This window comes from Cydia strobilella, chromosome 5 (genome assembly GCF_947568885.1).
Source record: "Cydia strobilella chromosome 5, ilCydStro3.1, whole genome shotgun sequence".
Classification (NCBI taxonomy): domain Eukaryota; kingdom Metazoa; phylum Arthropoda; class Insecta; order Lepidoptera; family Tortricidae; genus Cydia; species Cydia strobilella.
Genome location: NC_086045.1, coordinates 16,042,672 through 16,054,794, shown reverse-complemented (window position 1 = coordinate 16,054,794; position 12,123 = coordinate 16,042,672). Strand labels below are relative to the sequence as shown.

The 12,123-nt window shown below is 42.5% G+C and overlaps 1 protein-coding gene across 1 annotated transcript in view; it reads right to left on the bottom strand.

The window, feature by feature from the left end:
* LOC134741563 (intraflagellar transport protein 88 homolog) overlaps positions 1-12,123 on the bottom strand; it is a 46,446-nt gene that overhangs the window by 7,608 nt on the left and 26,715 nt on the right. The window contains exons 10-12 of the mRNA XM_063674390.1: positions 11,731-11,956; positions 10,655-10,868; positions 729-888 (exon numbers count right to left, since the gene is read on the bottom strand). Coding sequence (XP_063530460.1) covers positions 729-888; positions 10,655-10,868; positions 11,731-11,956 — 600 coding nt within the window. The remainder of the gene's footprint in view (positions 1-728; positions 889-10,654; positions 10,869-11,730; positions 11,957-12,123) is intronic.

Below are 12,123 nucleotides of genomic sequence, written 5' to 3'. Positions count from 1 at the left end.
ATTTTCGTTCCCCTTTAGTATATTCCAAGTACTGTATAACCTTAGGACATGAAACAATCATCATCATCATCATAGTTGTGTCTATTCTACTCTATTCGGCCGGCAACCCCTTCCTTCACGGCCTCTTGTAGTAATGTACTTACTATTACATAATTAGATGTAAGTATAAGTACCATTGCCCCCACGTTTAACTTTTTTTAGTTTTTTGATTATTGTAAAAATTCGGAGCGAAAACAGATTTCATACAATTTTTTTAATTCTCCTCTTATAATAATTAAAAAATCCGAAAAAAAGTCAAACGGAGGTTTTATTTATTTATTTTATTTATAGCGGAGGTTGATAATTTGATATATACAACGAATTGTGTCAAAATATTTTCAATAATGTTAAAATCTAGAGAGGAAAATGATGACTAGGTTTGTATGAAAAGGCGATTTCGCGCGGGTCCTCCACTTTCGTCTTAACCCTTAAATGCATAATGATGTATATATGCATCGTATATTTGATGGTCCGTGGCTCAATATGCAGCTATCCAAAATATTATTCCCTCAATCTATACAACATGACACATCTATTTCAATTTATTAAAAAGTTATACAAAAAATCATGCATTTAAGGGTTAAGGCCGCCTCTGGTGAGACGCGTTGCGTCTCTAAAATGAGCCCTACCGCGTCGCTACGCACTACCCAAGTACCCAGTACCCAGTTACACAGCTACTCGTACAGTACCAGTGGTCGGGCGCGGCCGGCGCGGGCGCGGCGCGCGCGCGGCGCGCGAGCCCGGCGGCGGCCAGCGCGCGCAGCGTGCCGCCTGCGCCGCCCGCGCTGCGCATGCGCGACCAGCGCGCCGTTGCGCCCGCGTGGGAGCTGCTTCGCTCCAATGCCAGCGCTAAAAGCACAGAATACATTCTTGTTTATGTTCCTACAAACAAGAAAAGGTATCCTACCGTCCGGCTCCGATTTGATCAAAAATCCGGCTTCAACAAATCCCTCCACAGAACTTAGAGTAGTCACTTAGTCACTTTTCAGTACCTTGGAGGACAATTTCTCCCAAAAGGTGAATCTCAACCTTGGCAGTAAAAAAAAACCGGCCAAGTGCGAGTCGGACTCGCGCACCGAGGGTACCGTACTTTTTAGTATTTGTTGTTATAACAACAGTGTTGTTGTTTTCATTCGCGGTTCTATAATGTGGGGGAATTCGACGGATGCGAATCGAGTCTTAATACTACAAAAGCGTGCCGTCCGCGCCATGGCTGGCGTTAAAACAAGACATTCGTGTAGGGGTATTTTCGTAGACTACCGAATAATGACGCACTACTCGCTACATATGTTTGATGTTTTGATGTATGTCAGAAATAACATGTCGTCGTTTTCTAAAGTAGACGTCTCTGGCATGGTGATTCGCTCAACAGGGCGTCTTAGAACTGTCCCGCGTCGCATGGCACTTGCAGGAAAAAACCCGCGTGTCATCGGCCCTACTTATTACGAGCGACTACCCCAAGACTTGAGAAACGAGCCCTCTGACAGAAAATTTAAGAGCCGTTTGAGAAACTTTTTATTGGATAATCCACTGTATTCCATAAAGGAGTTTTATGAAATCACTAATTAGATTTATTTAAATAGTACTTTGCTGACATCGGAATTGTAAAGTTTATTGTAATTTACTTATTTGTTAGTTTAATGGTGACCTTAATTTCTGTGACATAGTGCTCAATTTTGTTTATTTATTTTATAGAGTTAATAACGACCCATTCCTGGCGAATTTATTTTCTAGATAATTGTTTAATTTATTGAATGTTTTTTAATCTATTATGTAGAATTTAACGAAACTGCTGACATACTATTGTAATTTAATAATTTTGAATGTAATTTTGATTGTCTCTGTTATTTTTCATATTCAATTATTCATAATGTAAAAAACCGACAATCACAATATAAATTCCTAAGAATCTACCATGTGTAATTTTAAGTGCAATTGTATATTGTGAGATAAATAAATCATATCATATCATATCATATCATATAGCGACAACAGAAATACATCATCCGTGAAAATTTCAACAGTCTAGAGTTTTGAATGATTCACGGTTAGTTTCACTAGACTTATATTGACCGGGATATAGACCGTGATTACCTTTTGTATTATTTGTGAGCTCCCGATATTTCGACGCAGTTACATGCATCATGTTCACGGGTGACGGGTGGTGACGAGGTAATCACGGTCTATATCCCGGTCAATATAAGTCTAGTTCAACAGTCTAGCTATCACGGTTCATGAGATACAGCCTGGTGACAGACGGACAGCGGAGTCTTAGTAAAAGGGTCCCGTTTTTACCCTTTGGGTACGGAACCCTAAAAATACGCGTCTGATTTTAGACTACGTACTCTAACATATATATATCAAAATAAATCAAATCGGACCCGGACAGTTACCGTGGACCTTACATACCTTTATTCGGACTTATTGGACATACACCGTGTCCAACAAGTCCAAATTGTAGTAAAACACGCGAGCTAGTTCAACACTGTTTTATTATATTAATGTAGGTAGGTACAGTATTTTACAAACTTAACTTATATAATATACTTAACTAATATACTACATCTCATCCCTTTTGGCAAACAAAAACGTAAATATATATATATATATATATATGCGTGTGTATATGTATTATATAAAAGAAAGTGTTTTATTTTATTTTATACATGGCGTCAAAAGATTAGCCTGCAGTTACATCTTATTTTACAATAAACACAAATATAATCAAATTAACAGGGCACTAGCTAAGTTTCATTAATACGGTGCTACAATAACCTAATACTAAAAGCAATTGTGCAATTTACATTTCCATGCATGACAAAACAGAAATACCATAATGGGTATCTATTTCTATATATATATCTACTCTTAATGTCCGAAATGAACATAAATAACCGGCAAAGCCACCAATGTAATTTGAGTCTTATTGCATAGAAAATAAGGACGCTAATAAATCAATTACTATAGTGGGTATATACTAGGTTCATCTCGGACAAAACAATTATTACATTAAATGAAACACATTTAGCAAGATCCTTACTAACCTACTTATTTGTAACATCTGTGCATCTCTGACTGAATGCTACTATTATACCTATTAAAAGAGGTCATCGATCTTTGCAGCTTCTTTTAACGCCTTAGTTTTAGAACGCGTTAGAGGTGGAACAATATGAGGTAATTGACATTTATTATCCTCTTTTTGTACTGTCGTTGTGCTGGGACCGGGAGCTGAGTTTGACTGACCTACTTCCGCCTTAACTACCACCGGTTCCGAACTCGGGCCGCCCTCAGGCCCCTGGGTCTCCGGCGCCGCCTGGCGAGCCACCAGCTGCCGCCGGTTGCGCCTGTATCTCCGACCCTGGCTATCCGCTACTACAAATGACCGCGGTTCCGGTGCGCTGCCTACCACTGTAACCGGTTTTTTGTCGCTCCCGTCAATCAGTGTCGCCCTTTGCCCTGGCCATAGAGGTGACAATAGTTTAGCAGATCGATCGTAATTTTTCTTTATGTTATCCCTCTGGTGCAATAATCTTTCATAATTTAGTTTATTATCGACGCGTTCATGCAATAATGTAGTTTTAATTGGTAGTTTTGTATGTAAACGCCTACCCATTAACATTTGCGCCGGTGAATCTAAATTGTATCTCGGAGTTGATCTATAATTGAGTAAGCTCAAATAAAAATCTTCCCCCGAGTCTTGGCACTTTTTTATCATGGTTTTAATTGTTTGTACCGTTCGTTCGCTTTTACCGTTAGATTGAGCATATCGCGGAGATGATGTCACATGTTCTATTTCCCAATCAAGCAAAAACTTTTTAAATTCGCACGAGCTGTAAGCGGGGCCGTTATCGGTCACCAACTCCGAAGGAATACCGTGCCGCGAAAACTGATCCTTCATACAATTTATAACTACTTTGCTAGTCATATTGTTGAGCATGCCTACCTCAACGTAGTTGGAAAAATAATCTACTAAGACTATGTAGTACTTCTTCCTGTACTCAAAGATATCAGAAGCCAGTTTCGACCAAGGCAAATCCGGCAGCGTATGCTGCAGTAGGGGCTCACGGCGCGGGGCAGGCGCATGCAGTGCGCATGCGTTGCAAGCACGTACGCGGCGTTCAACGTCGGCGGACATGCCCGGCCAAAACATTACCTCTCGAGCTCGAGCCCGACGCTTGCATCTATCTATACCTAGGTGCCCTTCGTGTATTTTACATAGCATCTCGTCGCGTAAGCTGCGAGGAATGTAAACACAATCATTTTTAAATATTAAGCCGTCTATGAATTGCAACGACTCACGATATGGCCAAAACATATTAACGCATTCGCTAACATCCCACCTGTATTTGGGCCATCCGTTGCAAATATATTGTATTATCGTTTTACATTCCTCGTCTTTTGCTGTCTGTTGTTTAATTATGTTTAGTTTATTATTACTAACCTGCACGTTTTCAATTAAGAAACACGTTTGCAACTCGACCTCGTCAGTGATGCGATCATGCATCAGCTCTGGCAGCGGCGCGCGCGACAATGTGTCGGCTATGTACATGTACTTACCGGGCGTATACTCGACCCTGAACTCAAAGCCCTGGATTCGCATCATCATGCGCTGTAGTCGCGCGGGTACCGCCGATAGAGGTTTAGTAAATAGAGGTTCTAAGGGCTTATGATCAGTCTGAACTGTCACATCGCGACGGCCATATATATACTGCTTGAACCTCTCCACCGCAAAACAAATGGCCAACATTTCCTTTTCTATCTGAGCATACCGTGTCTGCGTGTCCGTGAGTGTGAGCGAGGCGAACTCCACGGGCCGCCCGCCCTGAAGTAGTACCGCGCCCACCGCCACACTACTCGCATCTACCGAAATTACTACCGGCAGCTCTGTCGAGTATAATGACAGCACTGGTGCTGATGCTATTTTAGCTTTTAATAGGTCAACAGCATTTGAATGATTATGATCCCATATCCATTCCGAATCTTTTTTTAGCAACCCTCGCAGTATAGCCACCGAATCGGAATAGTTCTGAATAAACTTTGATAAATAGTTTACTACCCCAAGAAATCTTTCTAAACCCTTCCGGTCCTCAGGATAGGGCATTTCCATGATGGCACGAACCTTCGAATCATCTGGGCGCATTCCTTGTTTATCAAATTTGTGGCCTAAGTAAATAATTTCCGTTACACAAAACTTACATTTTTCTTTGTTGAACCTAATGCCAATTTCCTTTGACCTTTGCAACAAACGCTCTAATCGAGCGTCATGTTCCTCTCGTGTACTACCCCAAACAATGACGTCATCGATGAAACTTTCAACACCATCTAAATCCTCTAGGTATTGTCTTAACGTGGCATGAAATACCTCAGGGGCACAATTTACCCCATAAGGTAAACGAAGAAATTGGTACCTACCGAAGGGAGTCGCGAATGTGCAGAGGTCGGCACTGGCGTCGTCCAGCTGCACCATCCAGAACCCTGAGCGCGCGTCGAGCACGCTGAAGTAGCGCGCGCCGCGTAAACGCACGGCCAGCTCGCTCACTGTGAGCAGAGAGTACTGCGCGCGCCGCACCGCGCGGTTTAACGGTCGGGGATCCAAGCAAACTCTAAGGTCACCGATTTTTTTCGCTACCAAAACAATAGCATTAACCCATTCGGTAGGGTGTGATACCTTTCTTATTACGCCTATTTTTTCCATGCGCTGTAATTCAGTATGTAACTTATCACGCAAACCTAATGGAATTTTTCTCGTTGGGCACACTACCGGTTGAACATTAACGTCAACTATTATTTTATACTTACCGGGTAATTTTCCTAGGCCCTCAAAAAGATCACAGTAATTCTCTAATTGAATAGCATCAATCCGGCGCACCAAACCTAACGTCACACAGCCTCTCAGTCCCAGTATATTTCGACAATTTAAATCAGTCACGATACACTTTAACTCATATTGTTTATTTCTACAAGATATCAACAATGTGCACTTACCTATAATAGGTATATTGTGTTTGGTATATGAGTACGCGCGCTTAAGAACCGGTTTCAATTCGCTTAATTTTAATCCCAAATTTAAGTACTCGGCCCTTGATATTACATTTAACATAGACCCCGTATCTAGCTTAAATGTTATACGTTTGTTATTACATGTCATAAACTCGAGCCATTCTTTCGGTGGTTTAGACTTAGAGTCCTGGTTAACAACATCAACGTAAAACATACCGTCCTCCTCGTCCTCCGCCAAATGACATACCTGGTCACGTATCACTTTACGTTGACGACACATTTTAGCGAAATGCCCTCTTTGCTCACACACATAACACAAGGCACTGTAAGCTGGGCAGTGCTCATCCTGAGCGCACCACCCTCCACCGCACGTCGCGCAGGGTCGGCGCGATGATCCCGGCGCGCCCGCGCCGGCCGGCGGCCGCCCGCCGCGCCGCGCTCCGCGCCGGGTGGTCGCGCGCCGCCGTCCGCCGGCGCTCGCGCGCGCTCCGCCACCTCCTCGCGCACCAGATCCCCACACGGCATCTACTCGAACGTCCGCTGCACCTGACGCACCTCCACCGACACAACGACTCTCCTCGTGCGACATCTCCGCCGCCTGACAAATTTGCACCGCTTTTGCGAGCGTTAAATCTTCCGTGCGAAATAATCTATCACGAATAACATTATTATTAATCCCGCACACGATTCTGTCGCGAATTAATTCGTCTGTCAACTTGCCAAACTTGCAAGTCTGAGTTAACACTCGCAGCGCTGTAACCCATTGATCGATGCTTTCACCTTCCTCTTGGTTCCTTACAAAAAACTTATACCGAGCCACCGTGATATTTGGCTTCGTTCCGAAGTGGTCATCAAATTTTTTCAATACCGTGGTGATGTTCTCACTCTCTGTATCTGTCAATGATAACGCAGTGTATACTTCGTAGCCGGCTGATCCAATGAGGTTGACTAGCAGACCTGCCTGGACATCGGCAGACTCTTTGCTCACTCCGGAGGCTTTCAAAAACACCATAAATTGCTTTTTCCACTTGCGCCACGCCTCGGCCCGCGCAGCCGGCCCGCCTTCTAAAAGCAATTCCGCCGGAGGACGCGCGTGTTCCATTGTGTTTTTAATTTCACAACCACTAATAAACTTAAAACTCGCTGAAATAAGCCACTAACGCACCAAATAATAGCAAACTTTAAATTAATTAGTGACCACCGCTGTCACCATGTAGTAAAACACGCGAGCTAGTTCAACACTGTTTTATTATATTAATGTAGGTAGGTACAGTATTTTACAAATACCCTTAACTAATATACTACACAAATAAAGTACAAATATAGAACAAAATAAATGTAGATACGAATAGTTACTACATTTAAAATTATATTTTATTAATGGCACACTTATATAATATATTTACAACAAATGTTGCAGAATAACTCCACCTTTAACTTTTTTTAACAACCTCAAACGCTTTTCGAATGAATCACACGCAGCACGCACCATTTCCATTGGCATTTTGTCCCAAATACGCTCGACAACCTTTTTGAAATGATCCAGGTTTATGATTTTATAATCATGTAGTTTCGAAAGCATGTACTACCATACAAAATAATCTAATACGTTCAAGTCTGGAGAACTGGGTGGCCATTCATGTTTCGGCAAAACATCTGTTAAATTAGCCTGACACCAAGCTTGAACAGTATTTGCCGTGTGTGAAGGAGCTCCGTCTTGTTGGAACACATAATATTCATTCCCAAAACATACATTTTAAATTTGGGCCAACAATCTTCTCCAAAACCGCGGTTATTTATCTATAAATACTAAAGGTAGTTTATCCCTCTTACATACCTACTGCACCCTGCACCCCACACTATGACCGATGGTGAGCTCTAGAACCTAGGAACATTTTTCTGGTTGTCCGGGATGTTTTCTATCCGTGGTGCCCACAATCGATCATTTTGGGCATTATGAGGCTGTTCTAACACAAACAGTTTCTCGTCAGAAAAAACAAACTCGTCACCTGCGTGCCAAGAAAGTATTATCTTTGCACGCTCTTTTCCTTGGTCGCTTCGGAAATGCCATGTACTTTACGTGTTTTTATAAGCATGGCATCTAAGATCCACTCTCGAAATATTGTGCACCGATATTAAAATAAGAATTTGATGGCCTGTAATCCGTATGTCTTTAGAGCCAAGGTAAACAGATGTGTATTCGGACTTATTGGACACGGTGTATAAGGTAAAGAAGTTGGGCGTCTAAGTGGTTAAAGTACTAGAAGTTCGCTGAGTTTTGAAACTAAGACTAGTTTATTTTTGCTTACTGCCTTTATAAGAGAGGGATGAGAGGGAATATATTTCCCACCTCATTATGAACTTTATTTCAAAGTGATAGGGTTTAATTTTGCCTAATTTTTGTCACCCTTATACCTTTTTTAAAGGGTTAACATAATTCAAATCATCATTCATCTTCCTTCAGTGATCGGAATAGTCAGAGTATAAATACCTAAACTTATTGGTAGAACAAAGTCATAAAGTGGAGACTGCCTTGTGATAATATTTTTTTCCGGAACTAAAGTCCCGGAAACGTACGAAGTGAATAACATTGTTATAAATACGGTAAAAAACAATGCATTCCTCGTTTTTGTCCAATACAATCAATTGGCGTAAAATAAAACAACCAATTTTCTTTTGAAACTAGCTATATGGGGCATTTTCTATGAAAAGGGACCTTATTGTCGATGGCACTTACGCCGCACAGCGTCGCGCAGCATTGTATTTATATCGGAGCATCGTTAATAATGGCGTAAGCGCCATCGACAATAAGGGCCCTTTTTATAGAAAATGCCACATATATATTTCATAAATCTAAATACACATAATCTCGCTACTCATTGTAAATACAAAATTATTTAAATTATATATCGCCAGTGCCATCAGAATCAGGATCATATTCACAACTAATATATAATAGGGGGTATTACTACAATGTTCTGCCACCAGAGTGCAGCACTAGCCCCTTTAGTAAACCATAGAGTAACCATAGAGTAACTTATACATACTGTACCTTTAACAGGTTTTAAATATGACATTGATGCATCAAGGCGGTATGTTTACAGAGGACCTACCGAAATTTCGCTATCTGCCTCTTTATTGCTCGAATATGCAAGTGACAGAGATGTTGAATAACGAAATTTAGATTTTCTTTTTTTGCAATTCGCGATAGACCCTCAGATTGTGGTAGTGGCGCCCCCTACGCAGAGTTTCGCGTAATATTCCCTATTGACGATTTATAATTTTAAGATAAGATAAGAGATATTGATTAGTGACGATCACAACACAAGTACGAACATGTACAGACAACAACAGCAAGAAAAGAAGAAATCAAGTGTGCATCACGAAATGGACCCAACTCAGCATAATGCTAGCTATAAAGCCAGCGCTGGTCTTCCGTAGGGCCCATTCGGTGATGCCACGACAGATAACACACAAAGATACATATTAAAACATTACAAAAATACACACAAGGAATAATTACAAACATATTAACCAAACCAAAAAATACATTATGAGCACAAACAAAAATAAAAAAGGGCCAAGTGCGATTCGGACTCACACACGAAGGGTTCCGTACCATTAACTATAAAAACGGTCACCCATCAAAGTACTGACCCCGCCCGACGTTGCTTAACTTCGGTCAAAAATCACGTTTGTTGTATGGGAGCCCCACTTAAATCTCTATTTTATTCAGTTTTTAGTATTTGTTGTTATAGCGGCAACCGAAATACATCATCTGTGAAAATTTCAACTGTCTAGCTATCACAGATCACGAGATACAGCCTGGTGACAGACAGACAGACGGACAGACGGACGGACAGACGGACTGACGGACGGACAGACGGACAGCGGAGTCTTAGTAATAGGGTCCCGTTTTTACCCTTTAGGTACGGAACCCTAACAAGTATACAAGAAATAAAGAAAAAACATTTAAGAAACAAAATTACATAATTATAAATGCGACCATACCATGTGTCAAAAACCAGCTTGCAGCTGCTAGCGCCAGTGGCTACTGGCGAAACTAAAACTGCCTGCAACTGCAAGCAGGGTATAACCTCAACTAAATGGTATTTTTGCAACATAAGACGTAATCCTAAAGGAGTCCACTGACTATCTAATCAGTCCGCCGGACGATATCGGCTTGTCAGTTGTTCGGAACTGTCAAATTTTTGTTCTAACTGACAGGCCGATATCGTCCGGCGAACTGATAGTCAGTGGGCCCCTTAACATAAAGCGAGGTTTAGACTAGCAAGAACTTGCATGCAATTTACGTTACATTACGGTATCTGATCAAACTTTTGAATGCAGTTTACATTAGTAGTCGGCTATGTAACGTGAATTGCATGCAAGTTCTTGCTAGTCTAAACCTCGCTTAAACTTAAAATTATAAATTAAAAGAAGTAATATGGCAAAGCAAAAGGGACAAAAAACGTACGGTAAGTCGATATAAATACGAGAGACAATTTTAGGACATCTCGGGGCAGTCGGGACTCGTAAATAATGACACACTTTGCACGCTTGCATTGAAATGTACTATTAAAAGCCATCTGTAGTGTACACGTCCAAGTTTTACCTAAGTCATGCATAGCGATGAGATCAGCGGGATCTAGATGGCTGGCCGCGGTGAGCTGTTGCGCGGCGTCCCGCCAGGTGTCGGCGTCGGCGTCGGCGTCGGTGGCGGCGGCGGCGGCGGCGGCCAGCGCGGCGGTCACCCGCGCGGGGCACGAGTACGGGTCGTCACGCGACGCCGACTCGCTCAGCGACCGAGCTTCCGCGAAATTTCCTAGCTGGAATTGAGAGGGGGCGTAAAACCAAGAAATTACCTAGAAGGAAACAAAAGATATGGCACACCGCGCGAAACTTGCGACGGAAGATATGGCCATTGCGCAGGTTATAGCATTTTATCTAACTATACATATACTTCTGTTTTAAATTTTGCTCGTCACGTCCTTCGGCTATTCACTAGTTATTTTATACTAAAATTATATTGCTGTGGTATGCAGGGTAACGCTAACGATATACAATTGAAATTAAATTAAAATTAAGACATGTTGTCGTGATTATTTTCTATCGAGCTAACTTTCTCTGCCATCTGCCACTCCAAATATAATCTGGTATCCTTGTGAATTTTTTCATGACATTTCATGACTTTGTAAAAAAGTGTAACGCTATATAAACTAAAATTTGGCGTTATTATTGCGGTTTTATAAATACATACCTATATAAGTTGTGTATGAGTACCTACAAAATATGGCAGAACTTTGACTATTAGCAGAAGATGCCAAACCGATTGGCATAAACTACTTACACCTTGCCACACTGCTGCAATGCTATCTGTTTGGACGACACCGACACGGCCCTTTGAGAGACCCCCCACAACTCTCTCGAGCGTCGGCGTCTAGTCAACTCTATGGCTGCTGCTCGACGCAATGTTGGCGCAACTGCGCTGGGACACCAATTTCCTTAGCGCTAACTAGACGCTGACGTTCAAAAGACTCTAGTATGGGGTCTCTCTTTTCTACGTCTAGCTATAACATTTTATTTGTTGAGTCGCCCTTGAGTCCTGCGGACGCAATTTCACGTTAAAATGAAAATTCAATTTTGGCTGGTATTTATTAGTGGATAATTCAATGCAAGGAGGCACCGTACCGCATAAGCTACGAACGCCGCGTCCGCGTTCGCCTCGGCGCGCAACACGCGGTCGTTGGGGTGCGCGCGTGCAACGGACTTCAGCCGCTGCAGCGCTTTCTGGCCGGCCGTCAGCGGCGCGCGGCCCAGCGCTCGCAGCGCGGCCAGCGCTCCGCCGAGCTCCAGCCGCGCGCCTGCCGCGCCGCCGGAGTAGCCGCGGAGCGCTTCCACGCACCAAGACATGCCACTATATGGTATAATCAATATTAACAGCGTTACCACGAGACCCCCCCCCCACACTTTTAATAGCGTCTCTGGACAACATTATGGCTGCTGGCATCAACGTTGCATCGAGTAGCAGCCATAGCCCTGACTAGACCCCGAATCTCGATTCCGATCCGAATCACATTTTGA